Source organism: Gigantopelta aegis, chromosome 15 (genome assembly GCF_016097555.1).
Source record: "Gigantopelta aegis isolate Gae_Host chromosome 15, Gae_host_genome, whole genome shotgun sequence".
Taxonomy (NCBI): domain Eukaryota; kingdom Metazoa; phylum Mollusca; class Gastropoda; order Neomphalida; family Peltospiridae; genus Gigantopelta; species Gigantopelta aegis.
Genome location: NC_054713.1, coordinates 43,247,647 through 43,269,305, shown reverse-complemented (window position 1 = coordinate 43,269,305; position 21,659 = coordinate 43,247,647). Strand labels below are relative to the sequence as shown.

Genomic DNA, 21,659 nt, shown 5'->3' with positions numbered 1-21,659 from the left:
ACAGGGGAGCATACCCCCCCCCCCCCCCCCGAACCATCTAGAAATTTTGCTTTGCGCCCTCGATCTCAGTCAGCCGCCCCCCTCCCCCCGGCAATGACTACTTGCTTCAGTCATGCTTGTGATCTGGCTTCGGTATAACCAATATTTGGCTTAAATTTTTAATTTAAGATAAAACAAATCCCACAAATGTTTTATTTAACGACGCATTCAACACATTTTAATTACGGTTATATGGCTTCGAAATCCCACAAAGACAACAGAACAGCCCCCAACCCCTCCCCCCCCAAAAAAAAAAAAAAAAACAAAAAAAACAACAACCCCAAAACCCCACACAAAAAACAAACAAAAGATACACCAACACCACCACCAATAACACCCCCCCCCCCCCCACACACACACATACACACACAGATAGGACTCCATCCAAACCCATCCTGCATGGAGTCGTTAACCTGCTTGAAATGTCGCTTCAAAGTGCAGCAAAAAGCATGTATTTAAAAACAACAACAACAACCAAACATATGGAAGGTAGGGCCTCCACGATTCCAAACTATTTCACTCGAGTACTCTAGAGTGAAACTCGACACGAACCCCGAGTACCCGACACTTAATACACTTAACGATAATGGAACTAAGAAATAAAGTAAAATAGTATTATGCTTCTTAATTCCAGCGCTGAACATAGATGCCAAATCATGCCATTATATTGCACTGCACAATGCTTGAACCGTAATTGGATATGGGCACGTTAATATATATGTTATCCTATGTTATCCTATTACTTGCACGGATACTCGAGTCCTGTGAACGGACTCCGAGTCTTACTAGACTGGTCACGTGCCCAAGTTCTCGTGGAGACCTTAATGGAGGGGAAGCGGCCTCGGTGGTGTCGTGGTTAAGCCATCGGACTATAGGCTGGTACGTACTGGGTTCGCAGCCCGGTACCGGCTCCCACCCAGAGCGAGGTTTAACGACATAATAGGTAGATGTAAGGCCACTACACCCTTTTCTCTCTCACTAACCACTAACAGTTAACAACTAACCCACTGTCCTGGACAGACAGCTCAGATAGCTGAGGTATGTGCCAAGAACAGCGTGCTTGAACCTTAATTGGATATAAACACGAAAATAAGTTGAAATGGTGTGGAGCATTATCTGACATTTTCCACGTATGGTGCAGTCAAATTAGGCCTTGCCAATAATTGTGGGCTTCCTTCAGGCCAGACTTTATTTGGTGTAATTCTCAATTTATTTAATATTTATAAAATAATATTTATGTGCATATAATCGGTAATAATTAGCATATATGCATGTTAAAATTGTGTCATTGTCGAGTTCGTGCTTACGAGCCATAAACAGCGTTGCTATCTAAATCAACATAAACATAATTTATTAAACTAAAAGGAAAATATTTAATGTTTGCATTTACCATCGTTTGACACCCAATAAATGATGTATTTTTCGTGCTGGGGTGTCGTCAAACATTCATTCATTCATTCATTCATTTATTCTAAAAGGAAAATAGGACACATTTAGTTACATGCCATCACCATTTGTATTTGGAAACAAAAATAGCAATTGACAAAATAATGCGCCACATATGATTTTGGAACTTGATTAGTAATGTGTTTGCAATTTTCACCAGTCACACATACTAGAAGGGAATTTTATGTAGCTTATGTATTATGCTAAATACCGTAGCTCCTGAAATTAATGCGAGTGACAGCGGGCAGACTGAAATGCGACTTGAAATTAATGCGAGTGACCTCCCTTTGAAATATTACTTTCCTAACAACACATACACTATACGGCATACGACACCCTTAACCTTTGACATGACACTGTTGAATAAAACTCAATCCGATTAATTTGTTTATTGTTCAACGACCACAGCTTATTTCGACATAGACAAATTTGTTTAGGTCTGGCCATCCAGATCACTATTGAAATTGTCATACATTTGGACATCTGTATGTCAGTTTGAGAAGCATCTCTTTAAAGCGACGGACCCTAGTTTTTAAACACTACGACGTATGTTTCACCATTAAAGCCGTTTTTGACAATTTAAATTAAAATGACTTACCTTTTATTGTTTAGAATATTATTTTGTGTACATCTGAAGTGGTTCTGGTCATCCTGGTGTTTGTAATACCCCAAAATGCATTTTTCATAATCATAAAAACGCACGTTCGTCTGAGAAGTAACGGTTATCAAGACAAGCTTTAGTTATTTCTGGACGGTATATTCCCATTTAAACATCACAGACTTTAGATTCTCTCTGTTATAACCTTCTAACTGTGTATCAGGTTTGTAATTTAACAAAACTCAATGACGATGTCGATTTTTATAGGCTGAAACTAGGGTCTGTGGCTTTAAACGACCTCTTCGAGTCCTGGTGACCATATATTCAGCAAATCAAAACAACAGAACAATAATTTTCATTCATTTGTCTTTTTAACAATCATTAGACATACATTTATACCATTTTTTAAAAAGTATTTACATATTCACAGATGAAAGTTCACACAAGAAAGGTCAAGGTATTTATTAACGAGATTTCTGTACAATGGAAAGTAAAGGAAGTTAATATGATTTCAGTCATGTCGGTAAAAACATACATAACCATTCCTGTGTTCGTGTTTATCATGCTGATTTTATGGTGAATTCTCAAACTTCGTTATGTCGACATCTGTAATCTCGACTGTCCATATCCCGAAGTCAATAAATTTAAATCAGCAAATATAATGTATTTATCTCGAACCAACGATATCTCGAACTTATCGGCTCGGTTCCTTCATAAAGATAAAAGTTTGAATGTACATGTTGTCACTTACATGCAGGGCCAATGGTCCTAATAAACTGTCTGTCTATATACATAATATACAGTTGTCATTTGTTTTTGAGTGGTAATGTCAAACACAGCAGGATGTCGAGCTAGTATTCAAATAACGTCAACGCCATGGTAATGCCAATTTCGTCTTATTGATTTGTTTTGAAATAATGTCCAGTAAAATTTGAAAGCGCCTAGATTGATAACATACTGTAGAAAGTGTCTCAACAGTTCAGTCAATAAACTTCGTGATGATGTCAAACAGCAAGTTGACAAGCTAATTGTTCAAATCACATCAAACTTCGTTATGTCGACATCTGTAATCTCGGTTATGCCAAGTTCGTCTTATTGATTAAAAAAAAGTCTTGTAAAATTCGAATGCACGTGGATTTAATATAGACTCAGTTTGCAGAGAGTCTTTAAAGTGTTCACAATCAGTAAACCTCGTGGTTTTCTCAGGTGACATGTTGGTTTTCTTTGTGTTCAAAATACATAAAATCCTGAAAAATTAAAACGAAGAGAATATTCTTAAATCATCATATTGTAGACATTAATCGTCGTCGTCGCATCATCATCATCATCATCCATCATCACCACCACATCACCACCAACAACATCATCATCGTCGTCACCATCATCACCAACATCATCATCATCATCATCGTCGTCATCATCGTCATCACCAACAACAACATCATCATAGTCGTCATATAACAATAATCATCACCATATGCGTTTTTAGTTTAGACTTTATGAAGTATATACCGGTAACGTATAAATATATAATCTAGAATATTTTTAAAATACAAATATAAACATAATTATTATAACGTGGTTCTATTAATATACAACACATGCATATACACTTGAAATATCAATTTTACTTAAATGCGCCGTACGTAATGTTTTTTTTTTTTGAAACTAAACTTACTTGTAGTTTCAAATTTCTTCACATTAAATGAATCTTTACATTCTCAAACATTGAAGGATTTACCGCAATTAGTGTTTGGTTCATGCAAGTATGAACCGAAAAACAAAACAAACAACGATGTTAACACTGTATGACTCCGCGTACGTACGTACATACACACGTACAGACAACAGACAGAGAAAACATATACATAGACAAATGTTTTTTTTTTAAATTGACAGATTGTTGTCTTATGCAAGCTGAGATCACATTCGGAGGTCTTAAATAGGTTTTTTTTATATTGTTAAAATGGGTTTATTTTTACACATTAATTTAAAAAAAAATCTATATGGCAGGACTAGGTCTGGATCATCTGTCGCGACCCACGTTTTTAGCGGGGTCGATACATGCTCCCCAGGAATACATATTGAGAAAAAATTAATTAATTTAGTTGAACAGGAAGAAATGTCGACCCCCGAATCCCCCCTGCACAAGCACATGTTGTTACATTATGCAAAAACATGCACCTGTCGTTACAGTATGCAAAAACACGCACCTGTCGTTACAGTATGCAAAAACACGCACCTGTCGTTACAGTATGCAAAAACACGCACCTGTCGTTACAGTATGCAAAAACACGCACCTGTCGTTACAATATGCAAAAACACGCACCTGTCGTTACAGTATGCAAAACAAACAGAAAAACAAAACGAATGATATCGATAAAATGATAATGACGACAACACAAAAGCAATGGCTATATACTTGAGAACAAAGCAGCGAAGTGGTTAGAAGCAAGGATGACTGTTAGCATTGGTTTTCTTTGTGATCAAAATGCATAAAATCCTGAAAAGACAAGCGTGGAAAATGTGAATGAAAACATCTTGCTATCCTAACGTAACTCGTTTATGGAATTTCACTACACCACTAGGTCCTATTTAAAATATTTTATTAATGAAAACCACAAGTACAGCTTTAATTAAAATCTTATATTTGCTACCACGGTATATCAAAGGCCGTGGTATGTGCTATCCTGTGTGTGAGATGGTGCATAAAAAGATCCCTTGCTACTAATGGAAACAATGTCAAAATTACCAAATGTTTGACATTCAGTAGCCGGTGATTATTAAATCAGTGTGCTCTAGTGGTATCGTTAAACAAAGTAAACCTTTGTTTGACACCCGATTACCGATGTGTATTTTTGTGATGTGGTGTCTTTAAATTAATTAATTAATTAGGTAATCAATCAATCGTTTATCAAACATGATAAATTGAATTGATGTAAAATATTATATTTCCCGAAAATCTTTTAAAGTGGTTACAAACTCAGGATTGCCCCTTTAATACTAATGACAATAGTAACCTTTGTTAATAACTAAAAAGCAAAATGAATAGATATAATGTAAATGCCTTGTTAAGTTAACAGTTAAAGCGACAGACCCTAGTTTTTAAACACGACGACGTATTTTTCAGTATTAAAGCGATAGACCCTAATTTTTAAATACTACGGCGTATTTTCAGTAATAAAGCCGTGTTTGATAATTTAAATTTGAAATTCTTACATTTTATTATTTAGAATATTCATTTTTCGTACATCTGAATTGGTTATGGTAATCCAGGTTTTTGTAATACACCAAAATTTATTTTTCATAATTCTAAAAACGCACGTTCGTCTGAGAAGTAATGGTTATCGAGACAAGCTCTAGGTATTTTAGACGGTATTTCCCCGTTTAAATATCACAGACTTTAGCTTGTCTCTGTTATAACATCACAGACTTTAGCTTGTCTCTGTTATAACATCACAGACTTTAGCTTGTCTCTGTTCTAACCTTATACAAGTGGGTTGGATGTTTGTAGAAGAACTAAACTTAGCGTCCACTTTCACGGGCTAAAACTAGAATCTGCACCTTTAAGAAGCCTATAAAGCATATTAAAAGCACTATTAGTCACGTGGTATAAGCAAAACCAAACCAAACACATATTACCAAGTATAGCTTTACAATATATATGTATAGTAATTATTTTATTTTTTTATGAGAATTAACTACATCATCATATACAATTTAGGTTATATATTTAATCCAAATTGTTAATAAAAAGTTTTTTTTTTAAAAGCGCTTAATTTTGAATATAGTTAAATATCTTTTTTTTTTAAATGTGAAGTAATATATTCCAGTGGATAATTAATAATCTAGCGTTTTTAAATGACTTGACGTTTTAAATAATGATAAAATAATAATGTTGAAAAAGCATGAATAAAGTCTGAATAGAGTACATTGGACTTACAATTAAAAATACTGCTCCTAATAATACAGCCTTCATCTCAACCTGCATATCCGCTGGAACTGAAATAATAAATATAATACAATACAATACAATACAATACAATACAATACAATATAATATAATAATAATATAATGAACACCATCATCATCATCATCATCATTATCATCATCACCACCACCACCATCATCATCACCATCATCATCACCATAATCACCACCATCACCATCATCATCACCATCATCATCATCACCACTACCATCATCATCATCATCATCACCACCATAATGCCCATCATCATCATCACCACTACCACCACCATCATCATCATCATCATCATCACCATCATCATCATCATCACCGTTAACATCATCAGCACCATCATCGTATGTATTTATGTATGTATGTATGTATGCAGAATGATCATCATCAACATCATCATCAACATCACTACCACCATCATCATCACCATAACCACCATCACCACCATCATCATCACCATCATCATCATCATCATCATCATCACCACCACCATCATCATCATCATCACCACTACCACCACCATCATCATCATCATCATCATCACCACCATCATCATCATCATCACCACTACCACCACCATCATCATCATCATCATCATCACCATCATCATAATCATCACCATAATGCCCATCATCATCATCGTCGTCGTATCGTTAACATCACCAACATCACCACCATCATCACCGTTAACATCATCAGCACCATCATCGTATGTATTTATGTATGTATGTATGTATGTATGTATTTATGCAGAATTTAAGCAGCTTTGCGATGAAGACATTGCGCACCTGAAAAATACTAAGTTGACCTATGCAAGTATAGGCCTGTATATACACCATCTGGGGACAGCACTAGGACATTCTAGACAAGACTGGTACATTCTAGAATATACTGGAACATTCTGGAAAGAACTAAAACATAGCAGCCATTGGAAGCTTCTAGAAAGTCCAAAGCATTATAGAAAGCATCAGCTCCTAAAAGATACTGTAATATTCAGTGCTTGGAATTTCAAAAATGTCATACTTACAAGAGACGCCATAATTATCAGCGTCTGTGAACAATTCTTGCGCCGCCCCAGCCCACTGTTTAGCGATAGTAGCAACAATCTGTCCGTCCTTGATCGATCTGAACTAAAACAAGAAACAGGAAACAGGAACTTATTTATTTAACGACGCACTCAACACATTTTATTTACGGTTATATTGCGTCGGATATATGGTTAAGAACCACTGAGAAAGGAAATCCACTGTCGCCACTTCATGGGCTACTCTTTTTTGATTAGCAGCAAGAGATCTTTTATATGCACCATCCCACAGCCAGGATAACACATGACACATCCTTTGATATACCAGTCGTGGTGCACTGGCTGGAACAAGAAATAGCCCAATGGGCCCACCGACGGCTAAAGCAAGAAGACAAAACAGTAAAGACTACGTATATTAAGGGCGGACCTTAAATATATTAGGGAGGGGACCAAATAAAGGGCAAAAGGGCAGATAGACCAACTCCCTGGTAAGAGCACTTCGATGGAAATAAATAAAAACAAAATGTTCTAAAAAAAAGGACACTTTTATCTTCATCTTTGGATCCGCCCTTGTGTATATAGAAGTATCTTTAACGCTTTCGTTGTAACCATCTTAGGAACAAATATAAAAAGTGTGTTTGTTTTGTTTAACGACACCACTAGAGCACATTGATTTATTAATCATCGACTATTGAATGTCAAACATATGGTCATTTTGACAGTCACAGAGAGGAAACCCACTACATTGTTTTACATTAGTAGCAAGTGATCTTTTATATGCACCATCCCACAGACAGGATAGCACATACCACGGCCTTTGATATATCAGTCGTGGTACACTGGCTGGAACGAGAAATAGTCCGATGGGCCCACCTACGGGGATCGATACCAGACCGACCGCGCATCAAGCGAGCGCTTAACCACTGGGCTACGTCTTGCCCCCTAGGAACAATATGCCCATTTTTAAAACACCAGTAAAATACTATAATTATTAAAACAGTAGAATGTATATTCCTCATATAGGATTCAAACGACTGACGGGTGTTTTCCCCTCGTCACAACCTGTAATCCAAGAATGCTATATCAAAGTTCATTTTTAAAACACCAGTAAAATACTATAATTATTAAAACAGTAGAATGTATATTCCTCATATAGGATTCAAACGACTGACGGGTGTTTTCCCCTCGTCACAACCTGTAATCCAAGAATGCTATATCAAAGTTCATTTTTAAAACACCAGTAAAATACTATAATTATTAAAACAGTAGAATGTATATTCCTCATATAGGATTCAAACGACTGACGGGTGTTTTCCCCTCGTCAGAACCTGTAATCCAAGAATGCTATATCAAAGTTCATTTTTAAGACACCAGTAAAATACTATAATTATTAAAACAGTAGAATGTATGTTCCTCATATAGGATTCAAACGACTGACGGGTGTTTTCCCCTCGTCACAACCTGTAATCCAAGAATGCTATATCAAAGTTTTTGTGCTTATATCCAGTTATGGTTAGAGCATACTGTTCTAGGTACAAGCACATACATGCACGCACGCATACATACATACATACATACATACACACGCACGCTTACACACACACACACACGCACGCACACACACACGCACACGCACGCACACACACGTACATTATTTTTTATTTCACCGAGACATTCATTTTTGTACAAAAAATTACTATTGTTGTTACCACAGGATTATTGGTAGACCGAGACTAATTTGTCCCTGATTACCGGAAATGTGACGTCAGATGTACAACACGGACTCTGACACGGACAGCACGGACCCCAACTCTCAAATAAAAGCTTTCGTTTGGAATCAAATATCCCGAAATGTGGACTCCAGCCTGATTGTCTGAAGATAGGAAAACACAATATTAATATCGAGAGAGAGAGAGAGAGAGAGAGAGAGAGAGAGAGAGAGAGAGAGAGAGAGAGAGAGAGAGAGAGAGAGAGAGAGAGAGAGAGAGAGAGAGAGAGAGAGAGAGGGAGGGAGAGATACATACAGAGAGAGAGAGAGAGAGAAAGAGAGAGACGGAGAGACGGAGAGAGAGAAAGACATTTACTATTTCAACAGAGACACGGACAGATGAAGGACAGAGAAAAGAAGAAAAAGAGAGAAATATAATGTTTGCCGTACGTAAAATAACGCAAGAAAGAAAGAAACAACAACAGAAGAAAGAAAAGAAAGAAAAGAAAGAAAGAAAAACAAAGAAACAATGTATATTCGCAGAAACGTTTTTCTTCTTGGCAAAGACAAAAGTACGAAAAGGTGATTTTATTTTAAAAGTACGTAAAAAAAAGAAACCGGGTAGTAAACGAGAAACATTACAAATCCCCTTGATGAGCACACCTGACCAATTGCTGGATGTGTACGGATCGAAGATCTATTCGAATATAACGAGAATGCATGAAACAATTAGGCTATAAATACCAGGAAATCCTATAATCACACATGTACAAATGACATACTGGTAAAAAGCAATATAACAAATTCAAATGAGAAACCCTTCAAAGCTAAATTTAGTACCGTGTTCTAGACTAAATTGCTATAACACCTTTTAGTTTAATTAATCTGCCAGTATCGTGTCCGAGTGTTTGATCGCTAGTGTCACGGCTAACCGGAATTAACTAGGGTTGGGGGTGGAGTGGTGTTATAAATTGTATATATATATATATATATATATATATATATTTCCTCCTATGCCGTTGTGCAACGGCCCGAGTGTAAATAAATTCTTCTTCCTGTTGGGAATAGTGAAAAAGATAAATGTATATTAATATAGGATCTTCCGCAGCTAGAGATATTTTTAAATTGAAAAGGGATTTTTTTCTCGGGTGTGCGAGTGTTTGATTGATTGTAAAACTTATTTTATTGCATAAATAATAAAAGGATTGGGCTTGCCAACTTACTAGACCCACTTCTATATACACACAATGTAATAAAATGGTGATAATTACATAATTATAATATACTAGTAATATACATATAAAATGTATATACAAATTTATTTCAAATTGAGGAAAAGAGGTATTATTATTTTCATTGCTTACACACCCATTGGCGAGAACATCATTCGTTATTTTTGATAACACATACACGTAGTTTGTTAACACATGCACGTGCGTTAACATTTCAAAGACATACGACTAGCTGCTCCTAGGTGATGACCAGGTCACCAATGCCATACCATCCAATGAAAAACAAACAGAAAGGTCGAATCGATAATTTCTTGACGTACAAGATATATACTGAAGTTGACTTGTCTGTGACGCACAAGTTAACTATAAGCGCAAGGGCCATAAATAGGTTTTCCTTGGAAAAGGCATTTAAATTTATTTTTCAAAGAGGTTTTTTTCAGGATATGTAAGAAATAGAATACAACATTCGTGTTCGTTAGATACCATTTATCTTACAATTCATTGTTTGAACAATTAGACTTGAAAAAAAATCAAATAGATGTGTTTCTTAATAAATATTTGTTCACAAATATTTATTTTTTATATTAGAGAGAGAGAGAGAGAGAGAGAGAGAGAGAGAGAGAGAGAGAGAGAGAGAGAGAGAGAGAGAGAGAGAGAGAGAGAGAGAGAGAGGTGCGAGAGAGAGACAGACAGACAGACAGAGGGAGGGACGGACGGACGGACGGACGGACGGACGAACGGACGGAGAGAGAGAGAGAGAGAGAGAGAGAGAGAGAGAGAGAGAGAGAGAGAGAGAGAGAGAGAGAGAGAGAGAGAGAGAGAGAGAGAGAGAGAAAGAGGGGGGGAGTGGGGGTGTCAGGATAATAATAATATTTATTTTATTAATATTTAAACACACCATCTCCCATAATATTGTGTACACTTGTTTTATATCAATACAAATGTTTTTACGATCCCCCTCCAAACCTCCCTCAAAGTTCCCTTGGCATTCCGCCTCATGGCATTGCCCCCCCCCCCCCCCCCCCGAAAAAAAAAAAAAAAAAAAAAAAAAAAAAAAAGAAGAAAAAAAAAAAGGATTTTCTGGATCCGCCACTAATGATACTGATAAATAATTTAAAAAATCTAGAACAGCCAAGATAGACAGAATTGTTACTGGCAATCGATAAAAGCAGCAGATACTAAAGGTAGAATTGTGCAGGCTTTTCCTGCATCCCTGTATGAAAAAGAAAGAATTAACCTACGGAATTTTATGTTAAGAACCTATTTTTATTTATCCTGAGATTGTTTAGCAAAAAAACAAAACCCCCAAACAAACATGTTATGTGAGTTGTTATCAGTTTAAAACTTAATAATATGTTTTTATATGAGTTTTAACTGTATTCATTATTACGGAGTTTGGCGCAAATTCCGTTTGTCCGTAATCTGCATGCGTACATACGTATATACGTAATTCATAATACGTAATTTGCATCAATCACTTTGTGGTGGCGTTGTGGTTAGCCATCGGTCTACAGGCTGGTAGGTAATGGGTTCGGATCCCAGTGGAGGCATGGTTTTTTTAAATCCAGATACCGACTCCAAACCCTGAGTGAGTGCTCCGCAAGGCTCAATGGGTAGGTGTAAACCGCTTGCACCGACCAGTGATCCATAACTGGTTCAACAAAGGTCATGGTTTGTGCTATCCTGCCTGTGGGAAGCGCAAATAAAAGATCCCTTGCTGCCTGTCGTAAAAGAGTAACCTATGTTGAGTGCGTCGTTAAATAAAACATTTCTTTCTTTCTTTCAATCACTTTGTATGCAAATGGGTTGAGTAGATTCCACTGATGGTTTCTAAATACGCGTATGCGTATGCGACCATTATACGCATTGTGGTTCACGTATACGGACTACGGACAAATGGAATTACTAGTATGGCAGTGGCAGTCTTTTGGCGGTGCAAGACGGATGGAATCTCCAGTAAATGATTTTCTCGGGAATGGCTGTCCTATAGACGAGGCACTAGATAGATTCATGGAGTCAATCACTATTTTGCCAAATGCCCATTCGACTCTGCATTGTGCAGAGTAGTTCATCAAGATAAACGTCTCCGGCACGATATTTATTATTGTGATGTTTATTGCTGTGCCGTAACGTTAAAAAATTGACCGTAGATTATTACCTTGGTGAATAATGTGCAGAGATACGGATCTGATATACCACTAGAGCAAGTGCTGTTATTTTTTTTACAACTAAAAAATCACTTTTGTGTAAACTATGTAAATATTTGCAAATTGTCATTGAGAGGGTCAGTCTTCCGGGTTAATATTATTTAAATATTACGTCCATTACCACTACAGAAAACACTTTATAACTTATTTTGTTTATATTTTCTCCATACTGCACTCGGTGCAGTTTATGAGAATAAAATTCTTGTCTTGTCTTGTCTTGATAATGTCAACTCTCTTTTGACGCAAACATATTGTAGTGTTGATGTCAAACCTCTTCACTGATCTGTCAACTCTACATTTATGCTGGTATTAGGGATCAAAACCCAATATCTAATTAACAGTCTTAAACAAACAAATTCTTACTTACAGTTGTCGAACATATCCTAGAACGTTTCCACCAATTGCTTGAACTTTGACCTCATGGGCTGCGCAATCATTATTTGCGCAACAGCAACATCCGCCACAAGACTTGAATTTTCGAATGAAACGTAATACTTCCTGAAAGAAAAGTTCTCATTCCATTTCATATATAGATATATAAACTTTGGCTGTGGATTTGATGTTTTCAAAAATTAATAAAGTTAAACAATATCTCTATGACTTCAATACAAATAAAAAGAGATTTAGTCAAGGCTACATTCTTTTTGTTATATTTTTTATTGCACCAGTGAAATATTTCCTTAAAACTCGTTAATTCCTTTATTTATTGTAATGAAGCTAGAATCCTCAAATATTATGGAAACAATTGCTTTAATTTTCTTTAAAATTTCTTTCAAAAAGGCGCGAATCCGGGGGGGGGGGGGGGGGGGGGGGGGGGGGGTGTGTTGAGGGGATTTGGACGCCTCAGTTGGTTTTTTAAAACATATCTTAAAGTGCATTCATTGAAGTAGTTAAATTGAAGTAGACACTCCTGCAAAAATTCCAAAATCCACGTCTGTTAAGGGCCATATTCTTTCCCCTTATTTAGTACATAAGTGGTGTTATTTCTATAAATTTTATACTTCTTCATGTCATAGTTTGTTCAAGCTGTGTTACCTGGCCCAGGTTGTCCGTGATGTGAATAACGAACGCTCGCCGTGGACCGCAGCACTGTATCATGCAGATATCTGACTCTTAAAACAGAGAAGAAACCAGTCTGTATGACGATTACAAACAGACAAACAATCTATACATGTTTTGTATATGTCAAAACAATCAATTAATCTTTATTTCTCTATATATGAATAGTACAAAGAACATGCATGGCACATTTTAAAACATAAGTAGGAATATTTATACAGTCATGTATAGATTTTAAGTGAATAATGGCACATAATGTTATATATAATTTATGGTTTAGTAATAATTAAAGGGACAGACCCTAGTTTTTAAACACTACGGCATATTTTTTCACCTACACTCTAGTTTCAACCCGTAAAACTGGACACTAAGTTTGGCTAATTTACAAACCTGTAACAAATTTGGATATAAAAGAGTGAAACAATAGTCTGTGACGTTGAAATATCTTTAAAAAATAGACAAAAACGCGACTCCATAACCGTTACTTCTCAGAAACACGTGCGTTTTTAAAAATATGAAAAATGCATTTTGTGGTGTTGGAAACACCAGGATGACCGGAAACACTTCGCTTGTACGGAAATGGATAATCTAAACAATAAAATATAAGTAAAGTTTGATTTCAGTGATCATAAACGGCTCTAATAGTGAAAAATAAGCCTATAGTGTTTAAAAAACTAGGGTCTGTCCCTTTAATAAAACTATGCTGCTTATACTGAGGTGGAGGAAACAAACAATCTGTACAAGTTATCATGTCAAACCAGTGATTTCATCATACGACCAAGAATGTATTTGTCTAAATGTTCATACCAGTCAAGCAGTAAAGGCCAGGATATGGAATTAAGACATTGTTGAAATTACCATCCCCCCAAATATATAGGCCCCTTTTTAAGGTACATAAAATACTCATCTTGTGAGGAAAATTTCCTTCACATTCGGAAGCATAAAACACCTACACCCAAAGCATAAAAATCCAAATTTACAAGACGTATATCTAGAAACAGCCAACCATCTAAAGGATAAATCACCCAACTTTTAAACCCCCCTTCACAACTTGCTGAAGCATAAAGTACCCCTCCACACAGCCTTAAGTATGAACTCCCATCTTATTAGGCAAAAATATACCTGTCTTCTGAACCATAAACATCTTATCCTTTAAAGTATAAAGTCCCCAATACACACACATGCACGCGCGCACACACACACGTACACGTTACACGCGCGCACACACACGTGCACGCGCACACGCACACACACTACGTCCTTAAGTATCAACTCACGTTAGTTTTGCCTTTACCATAGTTTGACACCCAATAGCCGATGTATTGTTCGTGCTGGGGCGTCGTTAAACATTCATTCATTCATTTTAAGTATCAACTCCGACCTTTGGAGGACCCCCCCCCCCCCCCCCCTCCCTCCCAATATGCTCAGTGATTACATACTGACCTTCAGTGGCGTAAAAGACTTGTTGTTGAAAACTGTTCATTATTCGGTACTTGTTAGCACACTCCCACTCCATCAAAACTGAAAAAAACCCACATTCTTTATGTATAGAACAAACTTATAAACGATCAAAAACACTGCGAGCACGATTTTTTGCGCGAATGACTTGTCAAAATGTCCTCAAACAATATTTAGAAATCATCCGTGATCACAACTTTAATTAATGCGGTTCAGTATACATATGACATCACTATAGTCCAAACATTAAATGGTGAAGGTTCGACAAAATTGTCAAAAAAGGTTTCTTGATTAATTTCAGTTTTTTTTTTTTACCTTTACATAATATGTAGATAAAAAAAACAATTTACCAAAATATAACGTGGGGAAGTACACCAAATTAGGTCAAATCCAAAATGATCGCCATCAAAATTAACGACCCCCCCCCCCCCCCAAAAAAAAAAAAAAAAAAAAAAACACATAAACAAAAAAAACCCGTCATAAATATGGAACCAATCACGATAAATACATGTTTTATTATTGTGTTCACATTATCTTGACAAATATACATACAATGGAAGTCATATTTCATATTTAGAGTCATTAAAAATTCAAGACTAGAATTATCATACATGTCTTTATCTTGATTGGTTCTATATTTATGACGGTTTTTTCATTTATTTATTTTTAATTTTGAGGTGGCCATCTTGGATTTGGCCTAATTTGAGGCAAAACATTTTGTTTTCATGTAGAGGTATCAAAGAACTAAAATCCAATGAGAAATCTTTTGCGACAATTTGTTTGAACATGAAAAAAAGAGAGAAACATTTAATAACTGAACTACTATAACTTCTATAAATATGTTTTTTGTACATCATGTCAGTTTGGTTTAACTAAAGAAGAAAAATAAAACTGTTGTGGAAATAACAAAAATATACTGTTTCTGTGTGCAATTTATAAATCATTCGACTCAGAAATAAATAACTTGTAGTAAATTCCATAGCATGAAACAAGGCGTTCCCAGTGGGACGGACAGACACACTAGGACACGAACCTTCCAGGAAGTGCGCCTCCTGCCTCACCAGGAGCTGGTCTAGGTGGATGAGGTACTCCAGGCCGATAGGACACCCGTCTGGGACATCGACTATGTCGCTCGACATCCATTGTACTGGGAGAGAGAGAGAGAGAGAGAAAGAAAGGAATGATTTAACGACACCTCAGTACACTTTAAATTCATCAGGAGGGCGGGATTTAACTCAGTTGGTAGATATATTTATAGTACATGATTTATGTACAGCATGTGACACTATAATAAAATAATTTTTCTCCTTGAGGTGCTTGGATTGTATGATCGAACCTCCTCAACGGACAATACCCCCCCCCCCCCCCCCGTCCTTGGATTGTATGATCGAACCTCCTCAGCGGACAATACCCCCCCCCCCCCCCCCCCCGCGTCTCAACCAGTGCGCCATGACTGGTATATCAACGGCCATGGTATATGCTTGTCGTGTTTGTGAAGATATAAAAAAAAAAACTTAAAATAATTTTAAAAACCTTTTGCAAACTGTTTCCCCAAACCATCAATTCTTCTTGTCGTCGACGACAATGTCTGACTTTCGGGGCAAGTAAGAAGGGCAACCAGTTGCCGTCAGTGCTGTGGTGTAATTTGAACCATGCCAGCACGTTCTTAATTCACAACGAACATCAGGATTACGTTCAGCCAGACCGAGCAGAAAAACGTCCGCTAGACTGGTTTATGCGCTTCACGGTAAAGCAAATGGCCACGTTGGGAACCAATCAAATAGTTAGCGAACGTTAGCGAAACGTTTGCTGGCTGAACTTGGGGTTGCTGTAGGTAGGAATCCACTTATTGGAAATATATTTGTTAATAAATTATTAATGATGACAGTGTATGTAATTTTAAAAATGATATTAGTATTTGTCATTTGTGAGTTTCAGATATTATTATCATTAATTTAATTACTAGTTATTTTCGTGCTTATATCCAATTAGGCTTAAGTACGCACACACACCTCGGCTATATGAATAGTGGGTTAGTGGTTAGTTTGTTAGTAAGAGAGCAGTCGGTGTAGTGGCCTTACATCTACCCACTAACCCGCTCTGGGTTGGAGCCATTACCGGGAGGCGAACCCAATACCCACCTGCCTTATGTCCAATAGCTTAACCATTATACCAATGAGGCCAGTTATTAGCATTACAATGATCCCATCCAAAATATGTTGGCTATGACCCTGGCCAACAGTGTACGGAATTACCACAATGAACCAGTCAATAACTTGCCCTTGTTCAGCAGACCGAACGTAAAGATTAACGAAATGCGATTTGCTGTAATGTGTCAGGTGATAACACAATTGTAAGAATGCCAGATCTCCATGCAGACACCTTTTGAATTGATTTCAATCAGCTACCAATACACGAGAAACAGACCGTCCTCTACCGCTCATAAAGCTGGTCTAACCCACGGCACTAACTAACGACCGTAGTTAGTTACAGATGTAACTACTGAATACTCTCCGAACTGGTCAAACTAAGCCCACAGCTAAAGCTGATGGGGAAATGACGGGTGTGTTGCACGAATAGCCACAAGAGACAAGCACCTGAGACAAGGACATGGAGGTGGAGGTGGACATAGGCTATTATTTTCTATTAGTAGCAGGGATCTTTTATATGTACCACCTAAAAGATAGGATAGTACATGCCAAGGCCTTTGTTACCCCATTTGTGGAGTACTGGCTGGAATGAGATATATCTCAATGGGCTCTTCGACGGGGATCGATCTAATAGATATCGTTAACTGACTTAAAGTCACAGACCCTAGTTTCAACCCGTGACACTGGATTAATCTACAAACCTGCAATACATTTAGATAGACTTAAAATAGAGTGAAACAAGAGACTGCGATGTTGAAACGTGGAAATACCGTTAAAACTTGTCTCCATAACCGTTATTTCTCAAATGCACGTGTGTTTTTAAAAACATGAAAAAATGTATTTCGTGAAATCACAAATACCATGATGTCCAGAAACACATATAATGTACGGAAATGGATAATATGAACAATACAATCTAAGTAATGTCAGATCCCAATATAAAAAAAATACCCAGGCCCTAATAGTGAGACGTATATCATAATGTTTAAAAACTAGGGTTTGTCACTTTAATGCGAAATGAAAGTCACTATATTCTCTGACTGGAGTTTGTAAAACTGTGCAAGTACGTTTTAGCAAGCGAAGGTGGAAGTCGATTCCTTCAAAAATATGTAACACAACACAAAACAAAACAAAAACACAAAAAACAAAAAATAGAAATATACATGTTCTCAGTTTTAGAATGAAAATAAATAAATAAATAAATAAATAAATAAATAAACAAATAAATAAAGCTAGCCTCAGCTTCTATAAACATTCAGCTGATCAAAAAAACATTGTATATATAGACGCTAACATTCTAAACAAGAAAATGCATTTTATATTCGATTTTAGCAATTAAAAAAGCTCTGTTGGTCGTAGCGTTGTGCAATAGCAGAAAACTCACGACAAGATACTGACAAACTGAGATCGATGAATTAAGTGTACATGAATAATTCTAATCGCGGAACTAACACTAACCTTCTTTCTTTGGTTGTGTCACCACTGGTGCTTTCTCCATCTGACTGGTCTGAAGAATTTAAAAAAGAAAAAGAAAAAGGTTCACGTAAATGTTGTTCAAATTTTCCACCGGCCTCGGTGGCGCAGTGGTTAAGCCATCGGACTACAGGCTGGTAGGTACAGGGTTCGTAGCCCGGTACCAGCTCCAACCCAGAGCGAGTTCTTAAGGGCTCAATGGGTAGGTGTAAGGCTACTACACCCTCTTCTCTCTCACTAACCACTAACAAACTAACAACTAACCCACTGTCCTGTCCTGGACAGGCAGCCCAGATAGCTGAGGTGTGTGCCCAGGACAGCGTGCTTGAACCTTAATTGGATATAAGCACGAAAATAAGTTGAAATCAATCAAATTTATCACGTGGGCGATGGTGTGTGTGTGTGTGTGTGGGGGGGGGGGGGGCATTCCCATTTCCATCCACAAAATAAAGTAAGATATTTTAACTATGTAATATAGGTAAACGTAATATAAGTAAACGTAACACCCACCACTATTAACAAATGAATGAATAAATATATAATAAAAAAATTAATCTTTAAAGAGTATAAACTAATATACTAGGTACTCACAATTAATAGTTGCGCAGCATCACAATTTTCATATTTCATTTCATTTCTACTTACTTTCGTGCTTATATCCAATTAAGGTTCAAGCACGCTGTCCTGTCAGCTATCTGGGCTGTCTGTCCAGGACAGTGGGGGAAGAGAGAGAGAGAGAGAGAGAGAGAGAGAGAGAGAGAGAGAGAGAGAGAGAGAGAGAGAGAGAGAGAGAGAGAGAGAGAGAGAGAGAGAGAGAGAGAGAGAGAGAGGGAGAGGGAGGGAGGGAGGGAGGGAGGGAGGGAGGGAGGGAGGGAGGGAGGGAGAGAGAGAGAGAGAGAGAGAGAGAGAGAGAGAGAGAGAGAGCGAGCGAGGGGTATACAGATAGAGATGGAGGGAGAGAGAGGGGGACAGTGAGAATGGAAGAGAGAGAACGAGATAGAGAGAGGGGGAGAGAGGCAGAGGCAAAGAGATATAGTTGAAGAGAGAGAGGTCAGAAAGAGATAGAGAGAAACAGAGGAGAGAGGAGAGAGAGAGAGAGAGAGGAGAGAGAGAGATAGAGGAGGAGAGAGATGAGAGAGAGAGAGGAGGGAAGGGAGGGAGGGAGAGAGGAGAGAGAGCGGAGAGATATAGAGAGAGAGAGAGAGAGAGAGAGGAGAGAGAGGGAGGGATACAGATAGAGATGGGAGGAGAGAGAGAGAGGGAAATGGGGGGACAGTGAGAATGGAAGAGAGAGAGAACGAGATAGAGAGAGACGAGGGGGAGTGGGAGAGAGGCAGAGAGAGAATGATAATGAAGCGAGAGAGATAGAGAAAGAGAGGGCATAGAGAAAAGAGGCAGAGAGGGGCAGACGATAGAGAGAGAGAGAGAGAGAGAGAGAGAGAGAGAGAGAGAGAGAGAGAGAGAGAGAGAGAGAGAGAGAGAGAGAGAGAGAGACGGAGAGAGAAAGACATTTACTATTTCAACAGAGAGACGGACAGATGAAGGACAGAGAAAGGAAGAAAGAGAGAGAAATATAATGTTTGCCTTACGTAAAAGAACGCAAGAAAGAAAGAAACAACAACAGAAGAAACAAAAGAAAGAAAAGAAAGAAAGAAAAACAAAGAAACAATGTAGAGAGATTGCATGATTGACTAAATATTCACTTACCTGTTGTTTTAACTAAATTGGTAACGGTAAACGACACATCAGAACCAGTATCAACACCTGTATATTAAATGAAACACTCTCCACTTGTTGTAAGTACACATTCACCGTGAAGAGACGCAACCTTACAATAAGTCAGCATAATAACAATCACAAAACATTCACTCACTCACCTGACGTTTGAACAATCAGAGAACGTAAATACACAACTCACTTTAAAAAACCACAGTCACAGTGAAATAAGTCTCATAACATAAGTTACCTTTACGAAAGGGATATTTACACCTAGTCTCCAAGTAATTAAAGCATTCACCGCTGATTCTCTATTAATACCTGTATCCTGGTCGGGTCAGATATATTTACACATTTTAGACATGGGGGAGAAAATAGTTTCACCCGTTACTGAGTTGGTTACCGGCAGAGTGGAACACACATGCTTCACTTAATCCGGCCTGAATGCTTTCTCTTGTTAATGCGATCTATTATGAACGAACGACGATTTTGGGCATGTTATTACCTGTATAGCCTGGAATGCGACAAGGAGATTTGTTCCGTGCACATTTCTTTCGTTTTTTTCGGTTTCTTTCGTTTTTTTGACGGCCCTGGTTGGCGATGTGATTGAACCATCTGGTTTAAATGACATTCTTCTCCCTCTTAATACTTTGTAAATATTTCTGTCAAATATTTCAGTTCTTTGCTTCAAATATTATTTTACGCATATCCATGTTCACATTCAGGCATGCCATTGTTTACAGAAGCTGTAGAAATGTTGGAACGTGGGAGTTCTCATACAGACATAGTGAGAATCATATTATGTCGTGATCAAAACCAGCTCTACTTTGTTAACAAAACATCTGACGTAAACTCTCTCTCTCTCTCTCTCTATCTCTCTCTCTCTCTCTCTCTCTCTCTCTCTCTCTCTCTGTCTCTGTGTGTGTGTGTGTGTGTCTCTCTCTCCCTCTCTCTCTCTCTCTCTCTCTCTCTCTCTCTCTCTCTCTTTGAGGGTAACAGGGTTCCAGTGATCCATATCATCCGTTTTTGATGTGTACTTTTAATTTTTGTTTAATTCATCATCCTCAATATACAGCACTAAATAATTGCCCTAAAACCGCGTCTCTGACAGTCTTTATATCAAACTTTTCCAAGGTCCGAGGAGCCTGTCCTAGACACCCTATAGATTTTGCTCCAACTTACCCATTTCATAATTGGGTGACCCCCCCCCCCCCCTACAAAATCCTGGTTTTGCCACTTCTCCTTCCCTCTATCCCCACCCTCACTCTCTATCTCTGTCTGTGTGTGTCACTCTCTCTCTCTCGCTCTCTCTGTGTGTGTGTGTGTGTGTGTGTGTGTGACTCTCTCTATTTTCTCGGTCACTGTGACTATCTATTTGTCTGTCTGTCTCTCGATGTTCGAATTACTATAAGCTAGACACCAAGTAATTTAAAACGTCGTTAAAGAGACATATTCCTTACCGTTCCTTTTTTTTTTTTTTTTAAACGCGATCATTGAATAATGACCTGGGGTTAAGGACACATGCAATAAACGACCGTGCATAATAACGGTGGTAGAGCTACCCTT

The 21,659-nt window shown here is 37.6% G+C and overlaps 1 protein-coding gene across 3 annotated transcripts; it reads right to left on the bottom strand.

The window, feature by feature from the left end:
- Positions 1–1,859: 1,859 nt before the first annotated feature.
- Positions 1,860–20,771, bottom strand: LOC121390429 (phospholipid scramblase 1-like). 3 transcript variants are annotated; one of them, XM_041522241.1, is made up of 10 exons: positions 20,599–20,771; positions 18,363–18,411; positions 15,788–15,901; positions 14,740–14,817; positions 13,273–13,349; positions 12,605–12,735; positions 8,843–8,963; positions 7,094–7,196; positions 6,027–6,085; positions 1,860–3,330 (listed from the first exon to the last, which is right to left on the bottom strand). In XM_041522241.1, the coding sequence occupies exons 1-10, from the start codon at positions 20,722–20,724 to the stop codon at positions 3,286–3,288; spliced, it is 903 nt and encodes a 300-aa protein (XP_041378175.1). In that variant the 5' UTR covers positions 20,725–20,771; the 3' UTR covers positions 1,860–3,285. The 3 variants fall into 3 exon arrangements, with proteins under 3 accessions (XP_041378175.1, XP_041378176.1, XP_041378177.1); XM_041522242.1 differs by lacking the exon at positions 20,599–20,771 and adding an exon at positions 20,344–20,482; XM_041522243.1 differs by lacking the exon at positions 20,599–20,771 and adding an exon at positions 20,085–20,195.
- Positions 20,772–21,659: the final 888 nt, after the last annotated feature.

Excerpts from the sequence above, each read along its gene's own strand:
- LOC121390429 (XM_041522241.1), bottom strand. The coding sequence starts at position 20,724 with ATGTCATTTAAACCAGATGGTTCAATCACATCGCCAACCAGGGCCGTC. Across the intron at positions 15,902-18,362 it reads GACACAACCAAAGAAAGAAG|TACAATGGATGTCGAGCGAC; the intron begins GTTAGTGTTAGT and ends TCTCTCTCCCAG. Across the intron at positions 7,197-8,842 it reads CATCTGACGTCACATTTCCG|TTCAGATCGATCAAGGACGG; the intron begins GTAATCAGGGAC and ends TTCTTGTTTTAG.